At 53.2% G+C, this 21,706-nt stretch overlaps 2 protein-coding genes across 10 annotated transcripts in view; one reads left to right on the plus strand and one right to left on the minus strand.

Moving 5' to 3' along the window:
* Positions 1-2,873, plus strand: part of PKNOX2 (PBX/knotted 1 homeobox 2) — a 93,753-nt gene extending 90,880 nt beyond the window's left edge. For all 9 annotated transcript variants that reach the window (XM_072918091.1, XM_072918089.1, XM_030291113.4 and 6 more), the window contains 2 exons: positions 386-564; positions 1,270-2,873. In XM_072918091.1, the coding sequence (XP_072774192.1) occupies positions 386-564; positions 1,270-1,517 (427 nt within the window). In that variant the 3' untranslated portion in view covers positions 1,518-2,873. The remainder of the gene's footprint in view (positions 1-385; positions 565-1,269) is intronic.
* A 1,026-nt stretch (positions 2,874-3,899) lies between these two features.
* Positions 3,900-19,448, minus strand: FEZ1 (fasciculation and elongation protein zeta 1). Its single transcript, XM_030291122.4, has 10 exons — positions 19,295-19,448; positions 14,991-15,293; positions 12,049-12,145; positions 10,930-11,031; positions 9,633-9,843; positions 8,174-8,454; positions 7,131-7,211; positions 6,662-6,737; positions 6,108-6,173; positions 3,900-4,054 (listed from the first exon to the last, which is right to left on the minus strand). The coding sequence occupies exons 2-10, from the start codon at positions 15,263-15,265 to the stop codon at positions 4,038-4,040; spliced, it is 1,206 nt and encodes a 401-aa protein (XP_030146982.4). The 5' UTR covers positions 15,266-15,293; positions 19,295-19,448; the 3' UTR covers positions 3,900-4,037.
* Between the last annotated feature and the right edge of the window lie 2,258 nt (positions 19,449-21,706).

Below are 21,706 nucleotides of genomic sequence, written 5' to 3' on the forward strand. Positions count from 1 at the left end.
TGGGGTGTCCTGCACAGGGCCAGGAGCTGGACTCGGTGATCCTGGTGAGTCCTTCCAAGTCAGCATATTCTGTGATTTTGTGACTCTGGGGTTTCTGGGAGATGAGCTCAGCTGTGTTTAGTGCCAGCACTGGTTTGCAAGGTCTCAGTGCCCTCTCCTGGCAAATCCAATGTGCAGCATTCTCCCAACTCAGCAGGAAAAACTAATGCAGAGATATAATGTGCCACAGGCAAGTAGAAAAAACTCCAACTTTTTGAACCACGAAGCTGCTTTGTTAAAGTATTATTATTATATTGCAACCCATTGATTGCTAGAATGTTGTTTAAACTCGGTGTTGGTGTGACAACTCTTACTCATCCCCGTGCTCTCTCTTTTGCACGGAAAGGTTCATCAACGCCCGGCGGCGCATCCTGCAGCCGATGCTGGATGCCAGCAACCCGGACCCAGCCCCCAAAGCCAAGAAAATCAAATCCCAGCACCGGCCCACGCAGCGCTTCTGGCCCAACTCCATCGCCGCCGGCGTCCTGCAGCAGCAGGGTGGCAACGCAGCCACAAATCCTGACGGTAAGGACAAGCCCCCGTGGTCCTGCCCTTCCAGGAAGGAGTGGCCATGCATTAATTGTGGCCTTAATTGGTAATTTCTAGAGAAAATTACCTGTGTTTTCTAGAGAAAATTACCACCTCTTGTGTTTCTGTGGGGAAACGCAAGAGGTGGCCCACGCAAGAAGGTCCTTCCAGTTGGCCACCAGGATGATGATCACCCACTGTGGGGCATGGCTTGGGTCATCTCCTGAGGAGCTGGGGAAGGGAGGGAGGGGAGACATGGGAAGATGGAGATGAGAAGACAGATTGAGACAAAATGGGAAGAGAAGATGAAGAGAAAATAGGTGATGAAAATGAAGAGAAGAATAGAGAAGATGATGAACAAAGAACAGATGAGAGCAATGAAGAGAGAAGATGAAGAGAGCAGAAATGAACATCCATCAGACGAGATGAAGAGAAGGAAAGGTAGGACTTGAGAGAAGATGAAGAGAAGATCTGCCCAACTGATCTGGGCATCTACTTGCTCAGAACTGATGTTTCTTGTTATTTAACAATGCATTAGCTAAAAAAAATAAGGATTGGACCTCAGGGCGTGACTGGGGTAGGTGGGACACCCTGTGGGTGAAGCTCTCCAAGCTTTTCACTTGAGTTATTCTTGGTTTATGCACTTCTTTTGTCCTTTCTGTATTAGCTGGGGAATCCTTATTTCTGTACTTTTAATTCCAGGCTCGCTCAGCATGGACAACCTCCAACCCCTCTCATCAGCCACTGCCACCATGGCCATGCAGCAGGCCATGCTGGCAGCCCATGACGACTCCCTGGATGGCACTGAGGAAGAGGAGGAGGATGAGGAGGACGAGGACGAGATGGAGGAGGAGGAGGAAGAGGAGGAAGAGCTGGAGGAAGAGCCTGGTGGCCTCCCAGCAGCACCTGGTGCTGACCTTGGTTTGGACCACAGTGACTCACTGGAATAGCTCCTCCTGCACCTTCCCAAATCATTGACTGAGCACCAGATACAAAATTCTCCCTGAAATGCAAAAAAATAAAGGCAAGAAGAAGAAATTAGTGAGAAAAAAGCAAACTGGCAGCGCTGGCAGAGGCCCTGGCTGCCCCCAGGAGCGCGGGGACCACCACGGCAGCGCACGGAAGTGAAGGACACACGTTTACAAGGCACATATTGTGGCCAGATTAATCTTTTATTTCAGGTTTTATTTTTCTTTTTCCCTTCATTTTTTTTTTTTTTGGTAAGCAAAAGCATTTTTAGGGGAAGTTGTTTTCCCCACGTGACGCTCGGATGCTGTTGGGCAGTGGTGGGTGCGCCACCACGTCCATCCCTTGGATTTCTTGGTGCAAAGAAAAGCCAAACCAACCCCAGGACTTGATGCTTTTTGGATTTTTCCCCCAGAAAGGTCATTCACAGGCATAAATACTGGCATGGAGGGGGAAGAAAAATAATCAGCGAGTGGAAATTCTGCTATATCCAAGGAGGGTTTGGTGCTCGACTCATGGGATTGCCCAAACCTCCCAACTTTGGCCCCGATGCTGAGGCTGCTTGGTGACTCTGGACACAACTTTCTGGAAAAGGGAGGAAATTCCTCCAAATCCTTTAATTTATGTGCTAAAACCTCTGCTGAATCTGGAAAAAATCCGACTCACCTCATTCTCGTCCTTAAGGGCCGAGATTGGACGCAGAGTTGGGGCAAAGGCTGCCGGAAGTAAAATTTTTCCAAGGCATTTTTGGCACAAAGTTAGTTAAAAATGGGGAAAAAATTGGTTTAAAAAATGCAAGATTTCACCCAAAATCGAATGGCGATGCGCAAGACTCGCCTGGGTGGAAGGAAACTAAGTATTGTTGCTTAAAAGATGATTTCTCCCTGGTATTGTCCCTCCACATGGCAAAATGGTGGAGCTTTAGCCCCGAGGGGGAGGGCACCTGCCAAAAACCCTGTATTTTGGGTTATTTTATTTTGAGTGCTAGCAAAAGGGTGTATTCGCCTTAAAATGTGGCATGGGAGGAAATGCAAAAGCAAACCAGGGCAAAAATAAAGGAATTGTCTTCTGCAGGTTCCTGCTCTAAATGTGAGATTCTAGGAGAAGGATCATTTTCTTGGTGGCTTTTTGCCCATATTGTCGTTTTTTTCTCCTGGCTCTTGAAGAGTTGACAAAAGAACCTGAACAAGAGCTGGGATTAAAAACAGAAGTGATGCAATGGGCAGAAATGCCTAATTTTGGATACTGATCTGGCGTGAATGTAATCTGTAATTTCATAAAGGATTCATTGTAATTTAGTATTAATTCCTGGCCATTTATTATAAAGTGCTACAAGATGAGGGGGTCGCACCTGTATTTTCTTGGCAGCTTCTTCCTTTGAGTGGAGAAGACCCAAAATGCAGGAATAACCCCCCAAAATGGGCAAAATTCCCCTCATAAAACTAATTTACCACCAAAATGGGTGGATGGACCCAAACTGGTAATTGAGTGATGTGGAGAAAATTAGATTTATACTTCCAAAGCTGATGGTCCACCAAAAATGAGAATTTTCCTCCTCAAACAAGCTCCAATGAGATTTTGTCCACTAATGAACGATGCACACCCCAAAATCAGCTGTGTTCTCCAAAACCAAGTGATTCTCCCCCAGAAGCTCCCCCAAAGTGTTCCAGACAACCCCAAAATGAGTGATGGTCTCCAAAAATGAGGGATGCTCCTCAGAATCCAGTGATGACCCAAAAGGGGGCTAATCTCTCCCTGAAATGAGTGGTTCTCCCCCAAAATGGGTGCTCACTCCAAAAGGAGTTGTATTCTCCAAAAATTCTGCCCCAAAATGAGTGACATGCTCCCAAAGGATGCTGTCCCAAATTGCTCCTTCTGGAAATGAGTGACTCTCCTCAAAATAAGTGACTTCTCCCAGAATGGCTGAATTTTCCCCAAAATGGACAATGCTCTCCAAAAGCGAGCAACAACACCCAAATTAGGCACTCTTATCCAAAATGAGTGACAAACCCCAAAACAGAGCAATTCTCCACCACATGGAAATGATGGAAGCCCCTCTGTCCCTTAATGAGCCATTCCTTAATAATGGGTTAATTTTCTGGGTGATGTTTGCACAATTTTCAGCAGAAAATTGGGCCACAGAAAAGTGAAAAAATGGGAAAAATCCCCGAGAATGGAAATCAATCTGAATTTTGCCCCTGTGCTGGTGGCAGCTGCAGCCAGCAGCTCGTTAGCCAGACGTTTGTGTTTTTTAGAGATCCCAGAATATTCATGAGCTAAGTCTACGTTGGGATTTTTTTTTGCTTAACAACATCCTCTTCCTATCAAAAAGTTGCAAAGCAGGAGACACAGACACTGGACACCAGTTGCCTAATTAATGTAAGGAATTCTTTATTCCCAGCTGTGCAAAGGGGGAAGTGCAGGGAGGGGCAGCCACGGGTGGGTGACCCTTTTTCCTGGGGTTTGGCCCCGTTTTGGGGTGGGAGTGTGGGGGCAGCACCGCGTCAGGTTGGGCAGAGCACTGCAGAGAGAGAGAGAGAGAGAGAGAGAGAGAGGGGCTGGGGCACTGCACGGGGGCACCCAGGGTGCAGTGAGGCAGGAGCATGCACAGGGGTGCACTGGGGTGTGTGGGGAAGCATGGGGGTGCATTGGAATGCAGGAGGGTGCACAGGGATGCAGGAGGATGCACAGGGATGCAGGAGGATGCACAGGGATGCAGGAGGATGCACTGGGATGCAGTAGAATGCACAGGGATGCACAGGGATGCAGGAGGATGCACAAGTGTGCATGAGGATGCATTGGAATGGAGGAGGATACACAGGGATGCACAGGGATGCAGGAGGATGCACGGGAATGCAGGAGGATGCATTGGAATACAGAAGGATGCAGAAGGATGCAGGAGGATGCATTGGAATGCAGGAGGATGCACAGGGGTGCAGGAGAATGCACGCACAGGGATGCACAGAGATGCAGAAGGATACACAGGGATGCATGAGGATGCACTGGAATGCAGGAGGATGCATTGGAATGCAGAAGGATGCATTGGCATGCAGGAGAATGCACAGGGATACACAGGGATGCATGAGGATGCATTGGAATGCAGGAGGATGCACAGGGATGCATGAGCAGGCACAGGGGTGCACAAGGATGCATGAGGATGCATTGCAATGCAAGAGGATGCACGAGAATGCAGGAGGATGCATTGGAATGCAGGAGGATGCACAGGGGTGCAGGAGGATGCAGAGGGATGCAGGAGGATGCACAGGGGTGCAGGAGGATGCAGAGGGATGCAGGAGAATACACAAGTGTGCATGAGGATGCATTGGAATGCAAGAGGATACACAGGGATGCACAGAGATGCAGGAGGATGCACAGGGATGCATGAGCAGGCACAGGGATGCACAAGGATGCATGAGGATGCATTGCAATGCAGGAGGATGCACTGGGATGCAGGAGGATGCACTGGAATACAGAGGGATGCAGGAGGATGCACTATCATCCAGGAGGATATGCAGGGATGCACAGGGATGCAAGAGGATGCACTGTGATCCATGAACATGCACAGGGATGTAGAAGGATGCAGGAGGATGCACAAGCGTGCATGGGGATGCACAATGCAACGCTGCATGAGGGGGCACAGTGACACACAGGCCTGCACTGGGTTGCACGTGGATGGGCAGGGGTGCCCAAGGGTGCCTGGGGGCCACACAGGGACACACGAGTGTGCACAGGACAGGCAGGAGGGCACAAGGACACACACAGGGACAGGCAGGAGGGCACAAGGACATGCACAGGGACAGCCAGGAGGGCACAAGGACACATGAGTGTGCACAGGACAGGCAGGAGGGCACAAGGACACACACTGGGACAGCCAGGAGGGCACAAGGACACGCACAAGGGTGCAGGAGTGTGAAGGAGGCACCTGGGCACACAAGGATGCAGAAATGCTGCATGAGGCTGCACATGAATGCAGCAGGAACACGAAAGGGATGCACAAGGAATGCACACACACAGCAGTGCACAGGAAAAGCATGAAGGGTGCACCAGGACTCAGCAGGATGCACAAGAGGGGTGTGGGAGAGGCACAGGGATGCCCAGGAGATGCATGGGGATGCCCAGGAGATGCATGGGGATGCCCAGGGGAGGCAGAGGAGGGTGCCTGATGGGGCATGGGGGGTGAAGGAGGGCACACAGAGGGTGATGAGGCTGTGTAGATGAAGCAGGTGGGCTCCAGGATGGGGCAGGAAGCTGCACAGGTACCTGTGAGACAGACAGCTGTCTCAGGAGAGGAGAGCTGTACAAAGAATGCCTGAGGGATGTGCAGGAAATGCAGCCAGGATTCCTGCAGGATGTGTGGAGGATGCAGCAGAGATGCATGAGGGATGCAGGAGGAATGCCACAGGATGTATCTGGGATTCCTTGAGGATGCACAGGAGATGCAACAGGGATGAATGAGGAGGCAAGAGGGATGCACAAAGGATGCAGTGGAGAGGCAGGAGGATGCAAAGGGATCTGTGGTGGAGGCCCAGAGCAGCAGAGGAGCTGTGTGAAGGATGCATGAGGGGTGCAGGTACCTTTGAGGATGTAATCCGTGAGCAGAGTGGGCACCTTCTCATTCCCCTCCTTCATGGCAAACAGGACTGTGAGGGAGAACAAAGCTGTGAGCCTGGCCCTGCTGCCCCCAAAAAATGTCCCTTTTCCCCCCAAAACCAGCCCCACAGTTGCCACACAATTTCCCCACACAATTTATGCAGCAGGCCTGGGAACACCCACACAAAAAGGACTTCCATCCCCAGTTAGCCAATCTGTGGCAGTGCAGAATGGGTGATTTACCCCAAACCTCCTGGTAAATGGAGCTTAAACTGGGGGGAGGTGTTGGCTGCCAACCAGCTGTGCTGCAGTGATGCAAAACAGGGATTTTCCCCACCAGGTGGGTTTGCTGCAATGATGATGCAGCGTGGGTGGTAGCACCTTAAACTGCCCGTGCTGCAATGACACAAAAATTCCCCTAAACTTTCGTGCTGCAATGATATCCCAAACTGCAGCCACTGAAGCAAAACAAAATGTGCCTTTGTGTCCCCAAAACATGTGATGCTGACCCAAAACAGCAGCTTGAATGAATACTCACTGTTGGTGAGCATCTGCAGGTCCTCAACAGAGGGTGGTGAGCCCTTCTTCTCGTAGGGAATCACCGTGTTCAGGTACTGCAAAAACAAAAGCCACCCCAAAAAAAACACCCAGATGGCACAAAGCTGCCTGGTTTTTGCATTGTCTTAAGACAAATTTATGTAAAAATAGAGCATTTCTGCAAAATTCCTGCAATTGTATTTAATTTGCAGGTATTCTGGGGAGTACTGAACTAACTGGGTGCTGCAAACTCCACCCAAATCCATCCCTCCTCAGGGAGGACTTTTTGGGGTGAAAACAGGTAATTTTTTTCAAGTGGGATTAGCAGGGTGTAGGGGATAGAGCAGTTTTGTAAAATGAAGAAAGATTTTAAAAGGGGATTGGGGGATGCAGGGGAATGGGGAGTGCAGGGAGGAGGAGTGAAAACAGATTTGGGCAATTTTTTTTTTTTTGGAGGGGGGGAAAGGCACCTGCTTCTCGTTGGTGGTAGGACCAAAGGTCTGGCGCAGGCCGGAGTGCAGGATGCTGGAGATGCCCTCCATGCTGAAGCGCTGGGGGGACAACGCGTGTCACCCTGTCACCTCCCAGGGACAGGGACATCACCCTCCTCAGGCACTTCCTCTGGACACCAGCATCCCTCACAACTCCCCGACTCCCAGATCCACACCCTGCCCAGATCCCAGCACCCTGCTGCATCCTGCCATCCCATATTCCTTTGTCTCTGTGCTCCAAATCCCCCTGTCGCTGTCCTGTGTTCTTCCTATGCAACTCTGCCCCATCCTGTCGCTATTCCCATCCCATCGCATCCTACTGCATCCTGTATCCCATCCCATCACCCCCATCCTGTCGCTATTCCCATCCCATCCCATCCTGTATCCCATCCCATCACCCCCATCCTGTCGCTATTCCCATCCCATCCAATATCCCATCCCATCACCCCCATGTCCCTCTGCCCCATCTGTCGCTATTCCCATCCTATCCCATCCTATTGCAACCCACATCCCATCCCATCCTATATCCCATCCCATCACCCCCATGTCCCTCTGCCCCACCCTGTCCCTATTCCCATCCCACTGCATCCTGTCTCCCATCCCATCACCCCCATGTCACTCTGCCCCATCCTGTCACTATTCCCATCCCATCCCATCACCCCCATGTCACTCTGCCCCATCCTGTCACTATTCCCATCCCATCCCATCCTGTCGCATCCTGTATCCCATCCCATCCTGCATCCCATCCCATCACCCCCATGTCCCTCTGCCCCACCCTGTCCCTATTCCCATCCCATTCCATCCAATATCCCATCCCATCGCCTCGCCCCCATGTCCCTCTGCCCCATCCTGTTGCGATTCCCATCCCATCCCATCCTGTATCCCATCCCATATCCCATCCCATCACCCCCATGTCCCTGTGCCCCACCCTGTCCCCATTCCCATCCCACCCTCACCCCTTGCCCCGCCGTGCCCGCACACCCCGCACCTCCCCCTGCCCCCGCACCGCGCTCGGTGCGCACCTTGCGGGGCATGTTGCTGCCGCTGCTGCCGCGCTCGGAGCGCGCCCCTTGCAGGCTCAGCCCCTTGTCCCTGCGGCGGCGCCGGGCGGCCTCTCGCTGCTCCCGCTGCTCTCCCTGCACGGCCAGCAGCGCCCCGATGAAGGCCGTCTTCACCTCCTTCTCGAAGGCCAGCTCGTCCCGCCGGGCCAGCTGCGCCACCAGCTCCGCCGACAGCGCCCGGCTCGCTGCCTCGGCACGGCCCGCGGCCGCCAGCAGCTCCCGCGCCGACAGCCGCCCCAGCCCTGCCCGCAGCGACAGCCTCTGTACCGCACAGCCACCTCCTGCCCGGCAGCCAGCCCTTCCTCCAGCCCGGGCTGCCCCAGCCCTGCCCGCAGCGACAGCCCCGTGTCCCGCACAGCCACCTCCTGCCACCGCCCTGCCCGGCAAACAGCCCTTCCACCTGCCCAGGTGCTCCCAGCCCTGCCAGCCTGCCCTTGGGCACTGCCAGGGATGGGGCAGCCACAGCTGCTCTGGAATTCTTGTATCACCCTCCCAGGGAACCATTCCCAATTCCCAATATCCCATCCAGCCCTGCCCTCTGGCACTGGGAGCCATTCCCTGTGTCCTGTCTCTCCATCCCTTGTCCCCAGTCCCTCTCCAGCTCTCCTGGATCCCCTTTAGGCTCTGAGCCCTCCCTGGAGCCTTTTCCTCCCCAGCAGAGGTGCCACCACCTTTGGGGCATCTCCGTGGCCTCCTCTGGGCTCTGCAGCCGGTGCCATGCATGGGAAAACAAGGGAAATGCCTGGTGCAGCCCCAGTGCATCAGTGAAACGCACACTGCAACCATTAAAGTGCATCTTGCGCCGAGCGAGATGGGCTCTGCATTTTCTGACACACCAAGAGATAAACCCATTGTGCAATTACTGATATGCTCAGCGCCATAAACAATGTGCCCAGAGCAATTAAGGGACTTCCTGGCACGATTAGTGACATGCAAGGTGCACCCAGTGATCTCCACAGTGCAATTAGTGGCAGGCAGGATGTGATTAGTGACATGTATGGTGCAATTATTGACATGCATCGTGCAACTAGTGACATGTATGGTGTGAATATTGACATGCATGGTGCAATTAGTGACATGCACGGTGCAATTAGTGACATGGTGTGATTAGTAACCTGCACAGTGTGATAAAGAGCAGAGCAATGAGGGAAGTGCCTGGGCTTGTTGGTGACACAGCCCACGCCACCAGGACAAATCCCGTGTGTGTGGAACGCCCCATGCAGAGCACAAAGGCTCCTGGTGAACCCCACGTGCCTTTCCACACCAAAAGCCAGATCCCTGTGTTCTTCACAGGTTTTGCCAAGAGCCCTTCTGGCCAAGTCCCAGAGCACGCCAGCACTGAGGCCTGGAGACACTTAGTTGTCCAATTTGGTTGGAATTGTCCCCAAAAAGTGACTGGCCTGGGCTTTGCTGGCCATACCTTCGTGGGAGCAGTTGTTGTTGAAGGCGGGATGCAGCTCCCGCAGCAGGATGGGCTCCGTGCCCCCACCACCACCTTTGCCTTCAGCATCAGCCTTGGTTTCTTCCTCCTCCTCCTCATCCTCCTCCTCCTCCTCCTCTTCCTCCTCACCCTCGGGGTCAGCCTCAGGGTCAGGTGAACTCTGCATGAGCTCCTCCAGCTCCTCGATGACCTGTGGGGCATCAGTGACCTCCATGTGCACCTGCATCCTACCTGCACCTTGCACCCCACACATCCTGCACCCACACCTGCAACTGTCCTGCACCTGCTCCCTGCACCCAAACATGCAACTGTCCTGCACCTGCTCCTTCCATACCTGTCCTGCACCCACACCTGCAACTGTCCTGCACCTGCTCCCTGCACCCAAACATGCAACTGTCCTGCACCTGCTCCCTGCACCCAAACATGCAGCCATCCTGCACCTGCTCCTTGCACCCAAACATGCAACTGTCCTGCACCTGGCTCCCTGCATACCTGTCCTGCACCCACACCTGCAACTGTCCTGCACCTGCTCCCTGCACTCCTGTCCTGCACACACATCTGCAACTGCTCCCTTCATCCTGCACCTGCATCCTCTATCTTCATCCTCCATCTGCAGCCAGCTCCCTCCATCCTCCATCCTTATCAGCATTCTGCATTCTCCCCTTCATCCTGCATCTGCATTCTGCTCCCTTCATCCTGCATCTGCATTCTGCTCCCTTCATCCTGCATCAGCACCTGCATTTACATCCATCTGTGCCCTGGGTCCTCTGTTTGCATCCTACATCTGCATCCCACATTCCATGGACACCGAGGACCTGCATCCACTTCTACATCTGCACCCTGCACCTCTCTGCATCCTGCTCTCTGCACCCTCCTCCTGCATCCTGCAACTCCACCTGCATTCTCAATCCTGCATCCACACCCTGCTGCTGCTTCCACGTCCCCCTCCCCACACTTGTACCCTGCATCCTGCACCCCACATCTGCACCCCACCTCTGCTCCCCCCCTTTTATCCTCCCCCCCATGCCACCCCCTTTGTCCAGCAGCACCCACAGCCCACCTTCCCAGGTGCACCCAAATCCCACATCAGCACCCACAACCTCCACTTCTGGCCACATCCACATTCCAGGCCCTGCATGCCACACCCCAAGATGCTGGGATTGCTGGGATTGCTGGGATTTGGCTTTTTCTTGTGCTTTCAGCTCGTGGTCACGGGGCTGAGGTGGCCAAGCCTGGCTTTTGGAGGACATGCAGGGCTCCAGATGCCCATGGGTACCTGCTCAGCTGTCAGCAGTGGCTCCTCGTTGATCCCAGAGTCCTGCTCACTCCTCTCAGTGAGCTCCTCCTCCTCTTCCTCCTCCTCCTCCTTCCCACCGAGCTGCAGGAGACACAGGCTGGGCAGCCTTGGTGGCACCACAGGCCCAGCCTGGTGCAGGCATGGCCCCAGCACGGACACAGCCACAGCCCTGGCACGGGGACAGTCCCACCCTGGCTCAGGGGGACACGGGGCGTGGCATGGGGAGACACTGGAGGGGGACATCAGATGGGACGTGTTGGATTGAGGGTATTTCATGGAGATGATGGATGGGGCTTTGAGCAGGACAGTGGACAGCCCTGGAGGGGGAGGTGCTGCCAGAGGTGGATGGAGATGTTGGACAGGAGTGTTGGATGGAGAGATGGAGCCATGGAGCAGGAAGAAGGCAGGGAGAAGTGCAGGTGAGCTGGATGGAGGTGCTGGATGGAGGTGCTGGATGGAGGTGCTGGATGGAGGTGCTGGATGGAGGTGCTGGATGGAAGTGCTGGATGGAGGTGCTGGATGGAAGTGCTGGATGGAGGTGCTGGATGGAGGTGCTGGATGGAGGTGCTGGATGGAGGTGCTGGATGCAGAGTGGTGTTGGACACGCTCAGTAGAGACTTGGGGACACTGGAGGGGTAGATGAGGGATGGTGGGGCTGAACTGGAGAGGTCTGATGGAGACACGGGGTGGGACACCTCCAGTGAATGGATGGACAGAGATGTGGGTGAGGAGGCACCTTCTTTTTTCCCACCTTTCACCACCTTTTTTCTCACCTTTTTAGCAGAAAATAACCCAAGGAAGTTATTTTCTCTTCCCCCTTAAGCAACACATCCAAATTAGTTCAGTTTTGTGTATACTGGGACATTTTTACAACCCCAAAAGCAGCTATTGACAGCACAAACGCACTGCAGATAAAAACCCATTTTCAACCCCAAAAACACCCACCCCACCCGTGGCATGGGGGCAACCTGGCAAGGACCAGGTGCTAGAAGAACCATTTTTGGGTAGTTTGCAGTGCCACGATGGCTGCTGAGCCGTGGGGCTGACTGACAGCTGTCAGTCACAGCCAGGGGTCCCGTGGGGATGTCACAGCCGTACCTGGGGGTCGCTGCCATCGAGGGCCTCAGTCCCAGGGAGCTGCCACGGCCGGGGGGAGCTCCGGGGGGCAAAGCCATCGGTCAGAGCATCCCAGACCCTGCAGGGAGGCGGGTGGTGAGTGCTGATCCCAAAATGTTGCATCTCAGAGACACATCCCAAAAAACGGCCTGCCAAGATGCCGCAAAACATCCCGAAATGCAGCCCAGACACATCCTGAAACGACCTCCAAAAACCCCCAGATACTACTGGGATGCCTGAAATATTCCAAAACACCCCAAATGATATCCTAGAAAACCCCAAATGCTGTCCTAGAAGACCCCAAAGCTTCTCAAAATGGCATTATGAAATACTGCTCTGTAATACCCCAATGTACCCAAAAATGCTGCCCCAGCATCCCCCCTAAATGTCATTTTGAAATGCTGCTACCAAAACACTCCAAAAGGTCACAGCAATGTCCCAAAATATCTCTAGATGTCCCCAAATGCCATTCAAAAACATCACCATGATGCTCTGAAGTGGCACAAAACATTCTCTTAAAGCAGCCCCAAGACTCTCTGAAAGGCCCCAAAACACCTCAAAACGCTGCCCTGGAACACTCCAAACTGTCCCCAAATGCTCTTCTGAAATATCCCCAAAATGCCCCTAAAGGTCCCAAAGCTCCAAAATGCCACCCTGTCATGTTCCAACCACCCCACCCCCTCACTGAAATACCCCAGAGATCCCAAAATGTCACTTTTCAACACCTACAAATACCCTAAAATGCTGTCCTGAAATCCTGATCAAATGAGGAGAAAATAAAGAAGGAAAAAGGAAAAGAGGGGAAGGATGGAAAAAGAAAAGGAAAGGGAGAAAACAGGAGAAAAGAGAAAAAAAGGGGTAAAGAAGAAGATGAAAAAAAGGGGGGAATGGGGAAGAAGTGGGGGAAGGAAAATCTGGGTAAAAGGGGGGAAATGGAAGAAAAAATGAGAAAGAGGGAGAAGAAAAAAATGGTGGGAAATGGAGAAAGAGGGGAAAAAGGGAAGAAGAGGAAAAGAGGATAAAATTGAGAATAGGAAAAGGAGGAAAAGGGCCAAAAGAGGAAAAAAGGAAAAATCAGGAGAAAAGTGAAATGGGGAAAAAAAGAAAATGTAAGAAAAAAAGGGAGAATGAGGGGGAAAATGGAGAAAAGGGCAGGGAAAGTGGAGAAAAGGGAAGAAATGGAGGAGAAAGACAGAAAATGGGGAAAAAAGAGCTGAAAAGTGGCAATGTTGAGAAAAAGGCCAAAAATGGGAGAAAAATGTCAAAAATGGGGGAAAAGGCACAGAAAGAGATTAGAAATTGTATTCCCATCTCAGGCAACCCCTCCCATTCTCCCACCAGAAATGAGGGGTTCAGTCCAGCACGGTGCCACATCCGAATCCTGAAAATCACCCCAAAACCATTTCCCCTTTTCCAACCCCAAACCTGCTCATTTGTGGGATTTATTCTATTTCCCTTCTCACCAGGGCTGAATTCCCCTTGGAATTACAGATTTCACAAATTAACAGACAAAAATGCGGATGCCAAATCTTAAATACTTATTTTTTAACAAAGCACAGCAAACTAGCAATTATTCCCTCAAATTTGCTTTTTTTTTTCGCTGTTCTTAAAGGACCAGCAACCCACAGGGGCAGGCCAAAACCAGCAGTGATTTCTGAGTTAATTATGGCAAGAAATGGTTAAAAACTCTGGAAATCCAGCGCCTGTGAGGCCATGGCTCCTCCCCTGGCCTGCACACTGGGCTCATTGAAAGAAGACTAAAAAAAAAAGCCCTGTTTTGCCCAAAGTGACCCAAAAAAGACACAATAAGTGGCACAAAGCGGCGACAGCGCGGCAGCCCCGGCGCGCAGCCAAGCTGCATTTTGTTCTCAAAAACCGTGAATTCGACCGATTGCAAAAATCAATTCAGCTTCAGTGGGTCTGGGGGAAAAAAATCCAAACACAAACCAACAAAACCGAAGGATTTGGGGCTTTTTGGGTTGAAAGCAGCCCCTTTGCTTGGTGAGAAGAAGGGTTAGCAATTTCAGAATAATCCAAATTAAACAGAGGAAAAATCCACGGAAAATGTGATAGAGTGTAATCATTGTGAGGAAAAAGCCCAAGGATTTGCAGGGAAAATGGCATTTTTGTAACAAAGCAAGGTTTTTAATGGAACTGTAGAATTTAACACAAAAGGCACGACAATAATTGGGGAGCCTAGGGGGGAATTTCACCCTAGGGAATTTGGCCATTCCCTACAATGGTACAGGGGGGGTGGCCGAGCTCTACTCAAACCTTACTCAAGGTTTATGCTCAACCCCTGGGGCTTTCCTTGCACAGACAGAGCTGTGGCCCCCTGCAACGTGGCATGGGACACGCTGCTCTTCCTCCTCACAGGCTCCTACTCCAGGGACCTCACACTGCTACTCCAAGGATCCTCCACAGCTACTCCAAGGATCCTCCACAGCTACTCCAAGGTGCTGTACGATCACAGCACAGTCCAGGTGGTGATCTGCATGTGATGGGCTCATAGAAGAGCACAAGGAAGTGCAACAGGCCGCAGGAGGGGTGTTACTCATAAGATACTACACCAGTACTCTGAAGTGCTACAGAGTCATGCTGTGACTGGACTGCACACTCTGGGAGTGTTTTATGACCACGACAGGATGCATGCAGGCTCAAGGCTCCTATACTTATAGGAGGCTACACAGCTACTCAAAAGATACTACATGGCTACTCAAAGGATACTACACGGCTATTCCACGCTGCTGCATGGCTGTGCTGTGATGCAAGGGGCTGAGCTGCACGTGGGCTGTGCCGTGCCAGCACGTAAGGCAGCAGGCAGACCCTTACTCACAGGATACTACACGGAGCACGGCCGTGCCGCAGCGCTGGGAGGGGTTCAGGGTGTGAAGTGGCCCCAGGAGCAGGGGGGCCTTACTCACTCCTCATCCTGCAGGCGCTCCTCCTCCTCCTGCGCCTGCAGCCGCCCCCGCACGGGCGCCAGGCCCTCGGTGGCAGCGTCGTAGTTGCGGAAGCACACGGTGAGCTTCTCGTCGAACTCCTGCACCAGGTCCTCCATGGACTTGAAGCTCATCATCTCGGCCGAGAAGCTCTCCAGCTCGGCCAGCGCGGGGTCCGCGGGGCGCGGCAGCGACCCCCCATCGTCCCCGGGCCCCTCCTCGAACTCCTCCTCCAGACTGACCAGCGGCGCCTCCATCCTCCTCAACACCGATGTGCTGCCTTAGCTGCAGGGACACGTGCCTGTCAGGCACCAGGCTACTCACAGCTTACAACACCCGGCTCCCAATTCCCATCACTGCTGCCAGGGATGTTACACAACCAACAGTATCGCTGTAGTATCCTGGCAGTAACCCAACAGGACATACTACCTCCAGAAGAAATATTCTGCTATCGTGGCACTACTCTGGTTGCAATTTCATAGTTGCAACAAAGTGCTGATAGTGGTCCAAGCAGCTCAGTATGTAAAAAATGTCACACCACTATGCATTTCCCTGAAGCAGTAGTATCTTAGTTGTATCCTTATGCTATACTGTCGGATGATGCCCTTTTCTGACCCAGAGATGGGGCAGCTGAGAGGCGTTTTAAAAACTTTTATTCCATTTTCAGTCTCGTGTGAAGGGTGAGACAATACAGATGTTACAATTCACGCTGTTACAATCAGAAGCCGACTATTTCCTAATCACAATACATTATAAATGTTTCTTGGCCTTTCAGCTTTTGCCAGCTCTCAGTTACTGCATCTCTGAGTCACAAAAGGGCTTAATCTGACCCTCTATCACTACTAAGCAATGAAAATACCAGTAATGTGCTGACAATACCCCAAAAATGTGAGTGGTGCCCTGATGGCATCCCAGAAGTATCTTACCATGACTTTTCTAGTGCCCTTGTAGCATCTTGGAAGTATCCTACAGAGAACTGCACTTTTATCCTGAGAAAACCGACTCTTGTCCTGGCAGCGCCTCGGGAGCTCTGTGATAATATCCTGGTAGCACCATAGTAGTACCAGTAATGTTGTATCCTAGCAGTGACCCTGTAGTATCTTACTAGTGCCTTGTCAGTAACACTCATTAGCATTAGCAATACATTTACAATTAGAAAAGTGATCCTTTGGAGTGTTATCCTGATAATACCTTAGCAACATCCTGATAGTAGCTTTGTGCTACACTGAGAATATCCCAATAGCAGCTCAGCATTGCGTAGCTCAGCACTGTCCTGATGTTGTACTAGCACAGGCAGGAACATCCTGATTCTGTCAGGAGCATCCTGGTGCCCTGATAGTATCACAGTAGTAGATAATGAGTGTCCTGACAGGATCCTAGTAGTGGTGTCAGGGGACACAGCTGTTATCCTCGCTGTGTTGGTGGCACTTTGGTAGCACAAAGAGTTACCCAGGTATTTTCTTACTGCCCCATGACTATGCTGAAAGCAACCTGAGCGTATCGTGAGAGGAACCTTGAGTGAGCTGCTCCAGTGGAACCTTCCTACGAGTACCTCAGTATCAGCTCTGGATGTATCTTAGCACCAGCCTGATGGTACCTTAGCGGGGCTTTTGCAGCATCCCAGTAGTATTTACAGAGTATCCTGAGAGTACCTTCATGGCACTCTGGAAGTGCCTTACTGCTGCCTGCAGAGTAGCCTGTCCACATTCTAGCAACCTCACAGCATCTCAGCGGCACCCTGAGAGCATCTCAGCTGTGTCTGGATAGTATTTCACTACTCCCTCAGGAATTACTGAGAATATCCCGGCAGCATCTCGGCAGCAGCCTCAGAGGAAGCAAGGAGTAACTCAGTAGTAAGCCAGGAGCAGCCCAGCAGGGGTGGCTGCACCCCGGGCCTGGCCCTGCTTCCCTGGGGAGGGGAGCACAAATGTCACAGCTCTGGGGAAAACCTGCCCTGAAAGGGTGTTGGGTCACAGCCGTGTGCAGCACCACTGCAGCCCATGCATGTGTGCCCTGTCGGGTGCCCCCAGCCCTGCACACACCTGCAGCACTCACACACACACACACGGGACAGGGCCTGGTGCTCCCTGTGAACGTGCATGCCATGCACAGAGAGATGCAAAGCACACACACGGAGCAATGCATGTGTGCACAGAGTGGCTGCACACAGGTGCATGTGTGCTGCAGCGGTGCACACACAGCACACGCAGTCACCCCCACGTGCCCCGGTGGATGCACACCCTGTCCCATGCAAATCTGCACGCACACACACCTTTGCAAGCATGCATCCCCACCGTGTGCATGCACACACACACCTTTGCAAGCATGCATCCCCACGTGCAATGCCGTGCACACACACACACAGTGCACCCCTGTGCATGCCTGCATCCCCTCGCACACACTGTGCACCGCTGTGCACTTGTGCATTCCCACACATGCAGCACCCAGCTCCAGGCCCCACAAACACCGGCACCACACTGCGTGCACATGCCTGCACACACCTGCACATCTGTGTGCCTGCATGTGTCCCCTGCATCTGCATGCACACACATTCACATGCACACACACACACCTCTGCATGCACACGTATCTGCACGGACACACAGCCCTGCACACACATCTGGACAGGCACACACACACCTGCACACGCACACTGAGCCGGACACGCACATCCCTTGCACGCTCGCACACACATCTGGGCGTGCACATGCACATCCCCTGTACACACGCAGACACATCTGCACACGCACATTCCTTACACACATACACATCCCTTGCACACATGCTCACACATCTAGCATGCACACGCACATCCCTTGCAGGCTCGCACACACATCTGGGCACGAACATCCCTTGCACACCCGCACAGACTGAGCAGCACACGCACATCCCTTGCACACTTGCATAAACATCTGGACATGCACATCCCTTGCACACACGCATACACATCTGGGCACAAACATCCCTTGCACACCCGCACACACCGAGCAGCACACGCACATCCCTTGCACACTCGCACACACACACCTGGGAACGCACACGCACATCCCTTGCATGCTCACACACACATCTGGACATGCACATCCCTTGCACACCCGCACACACCGAGCAGCACACGCACATCCCTTGCACGCTCACACACACACCTGGGCGTGCACATCCCTTGCACGCCCGCTCAGCCCTGCGCGCACACGCACACCAACACGCACACGCACACGCCGTCGCCGCCCCTCCCTCGCCGCTCCCCGCAGGCGCCCCCCCCCGCGTCCCCACGACCCCCATCACGCCCCCGCAGCGGGCGAGCACCTCCCCGGCCCCGCACGGCCCCGCCCCGGCGCTCCCCGCAACATCAGCCCGCGCTGCCCCCCAAACCCGACACCCCCCAGCACCCGCACCCCCTGCGACCCCCCGCACCGCCTGCAAGGGCAGCATGGCCCGCGCTCCCCCAAACCCCGCACCCTTCATGGGCCCCCAGCCCCGCACTCACCTACAGCCCCGCACCCTTCATGGCCCCCCCCAGCCCCGCACCCTCCAGCAGCCCCCCCAAACCCCGCACCCTTCATGGGCTCCCCCAAACCCCGCACCCTTCATGGGCTCCCCCAAACCCCGCACCCTTCATGGGCCCCCCCAAACCCCGCACCCACCTCCAGCAGCCCCGCACCCTTTATGGGCTCCCCCAGCCCCGCACCCACCTGCAGCCCCGCACCCCTCATGGGCCCCCCAGCCCCGCACCCTCCTGCAACCCCGCAGCTCTCACCGCCCCCCGGGGTCCGCAGCCCCCCAGCCCCGCACTCATCTGCAGCCCTGGGGTCCCCAGCCCCGCACCCCTGACGCCCCCAGCCCCGCACCCATCTGCACCCTCGGGGTCTCCAGCCCCTCCCCAGCCCCGGCCCCGCACCCATCTGCACTCTCGGGGTCCCCAGTCCCGCACCCCTCACGCCCCCAGCCCCTCCCCAGCCCCGGCCCCGCATCCACCTGCAGCCCCGCACCCCTGACGCCCCCAGCCCCGCACCCATCTGCACCCTCGGGGTCTCCAGCCCCTCCCCAGCCCCGGCCCCGCACCCATCTGCACTCTCGGGGTCCCCAGTCCCGCACCCCTCACGCCCCCAGCCCCTCCCCAGCCCCGGCCCCGCATCCACCTGCAGCCCCGCACCCCTGACGCCCCCAGCCCCGCACCCATCTGCACCCTCGGGGTCCCCAGCCCCGCACCCATCACGCCGCCAGCCCCGCACCCATCTGCACCCTCGGGGTCCCCAGCCCCTCCCCAGCCCCGGCCCCGCACCCACCTGCAGCCCCGCATCCTCCGCGCCGCGCCGGGGGTGCTGCGCCCGCACTGCGCAGGCGCGGGGCAGGCCCGGTGACGTCACCGGGCAGGGGCGCGGGTGGCGGGTGTGACGTCATCCCCCATCCCGGGGTCCGTCCGTCCTTTCCCGATCCCTAAAATCCCTCCCGAGCCCCGCCGCGGGGGGGATTTTATATTTATATTTATATTTATATTTATATTTATATTTATATTTATATTTATATTTATATTTATATTTATATTTATATTTATATTTATATTTATATTTATATTTATATTTATATTTATATTTATATTTATATTTATATTTATATTTATATTTATATTTATATTCGTATTTATATTTATATTTATATTTATATTTATATTTATATTTATATTCGTATTTATATTCATATTTATATTCATATTTATACACGCGGGTCTGCGCCTGTCCGTGACACTGACGGAGAAAGGGAAAACATCATTGAAACCATGGAAATGACAATAGAAATTTACAGATGGGAAATATAAAAAAAAGATGGCATGTACAGCAATATAGCCGAAGATTTTTTTCTTTCCTTTTCTAAAATAAAACAATTAAAATTATGACCTAAAAATGAGGGGAATTACAAAATAAAACCTGTGTTTTTTCTCTCAAAAAAGATAATAGTAATCACAAGAAATGAACAGATTTTTATAATAATATTCTTTCAGCTTTTAATTTTAAAATTTATTCGAAATTTTAAAAATTGCTTTCGATGAATGTTGTTCTGTATGCTGTGGTTTTTTCTCTTTTTGAAATCTGGGTTTAGTTCACAGCCCAGTGGAATATCTGAGCTTAAGCTCAGTTTCCCAGCTATTGATAGGCTCTGCTGCCTGCAGCTGCCTGCTCCCTCTCTGTGCTGGTTTTCCACGCAGCAGGGCAGGAGAAAGGTTTTTTCTGTGGCACATGGCTTCAAGTTGTTCATATTAAGGAAAAAACCCTCAAAAGAGTCTGTGGAACGGTTGTTGTTAAAAATGTAATGAACTTTTGCCAAGTCCTGGCTGGAGCACCGTGTACTTTGGCTCAGTGCCGGAGAAATCCTCGAATCCCAGAATGGTTTGGCTGGGAAGGACAAGGACCCTCAAGCTCCTTTTGTTCTCAGGGCTTGGACCAAGCTGCTCCAAGCTCGGTCAGACCTGGAGCTGAACACCTCAGGGGATGGAGAAGCTTCTGTGGGACACAGATACCAGAGCTTCCCACCCTCACAGGGTGGATGTCTTCCCAAAATCCCACCTAACCCAAACCAACAAACTGCCAAAATAATGACAATATCCTGCTCAGGGAGCCAGAGAAAACGCTCAGCCAAGCAAAGAACAGCACTGCCCAGCGTTTACAGGAATGAAATATTCACATTCCTGACCCAACACAGCAAGGGCCAAAGCAGGAAGGTGCATTTTTGGGTACCTGATGACTGGGAGGATGGAAAATGGTGTAATCTGGTACAGAAGGAGGAAAGAAAAAACAATGGGGAGAGGAGAGGAGAGGAGAGGAGAGGAGAGGAGAGGAGAGGAGAGGAGAGGAGAGGAGAGGAGAGGAGAGGAGAGGAGAGGAGAGGAGAGGAGAGGAGAGGAGAGGAGAGGAGAGGAGAGGAGAGGAGAGGAGAGGAGAGGAGAGGAGAGGAGAGGAGAGGAGAGGAGAGGAGAGGAGAGGAGAGGAGAGGAGAGGAGAGGAGAGGAGAGGAGAGGAGAGGAGAGGAGAGGAGAGGAGAGGAGAGGAGAGGAGAGGAGAGGAGAGGAGAGGAGAGGAGAGGAGAGGAGAGGAGAGGAGAGGAGAGGAGAGGAGAGGAGAGGAGAGGAGAGGAGAGGAGAGGAGAGGAGAGGAGAGGAGAGGAGAGGAGAGGAGAGGAGAGGAGAGGAGAGGAGAGGAAGGAAATCCCCAGTGTGGAACTCATGTCAGAAGAATAATAAAGCACCAACTGTTTAACTCGCTGCTCTGTGGGACTAACCACCCAGCACCACACACCCCTGTTCTGTTACTTTTTCACTTCTTTCTTCTCACATTCATCTCTCCTTACTGGTGAAAGTGGAGTGGTTAAAACTAAAGGGGAGGTGGCTCATTGTGATGATTGTGATGGTGTGAATTATAACATCTGTATTCTCGCCCTTCACATGAGACTGAAAACAGAAGTTTTTAAAACACCTCTCAGCAGCCCCATCTCTGGGTCAGCAAAGGCCATAATCCAACACTCCTGCACAGCGGGAAGGGCACAAAGGAGGATGGATACAGCCAAGAGAAGGTGCCAAGGGGGCTGGGTGGCCCCAGCCAGCTGGGGACTGTGGCCAGGGACTCTGTCAGGAGCAGCCCCTGAGCCGACAGGCACGGGAATGCTCAACTGCTGTGTCCCCTCCGTGTCCCTGCTGTGTCCCTCTG

The sequence above is a fragment of the Taeniopygia guttata genome, chromosome 24 (assembly GCF_048771995.1).
Source record: "Taeniopygia guttata chromosome 24, bTaeGut7.mat, whole genome shotgun sequence".
Lineage (NCBI taxonomy): Eukaryota > Metazoa > Chordata > Aves > Passeriformes > Estrildidae > Taeniopygia > Taeniopygia guttata.

Coding starts and splice junctions, on each gene's coding strand:
- FEZ1 (XM_030291122.4), bottom strand. CDS start 15,265: ATGGAGGCGCCGCTGGTCAGTCTGGAGGAGGAGTTCGAGGAGGGGCCC. Junction 12,146..14,990: donor GAGCGCCTGCAGGATGAGGA/GTGAGTAAGGCC, acceptor GCCTCCCTGCAG/GGTCTGGGATGCTCTGACCG. Junction 6,174..6,661: donor CCTGCAGATGCTCACCAACA/GTGAGTATTCAT, acceptor TCTCCCTCACAG/TCCTGTTTGCCATGAAGGAG.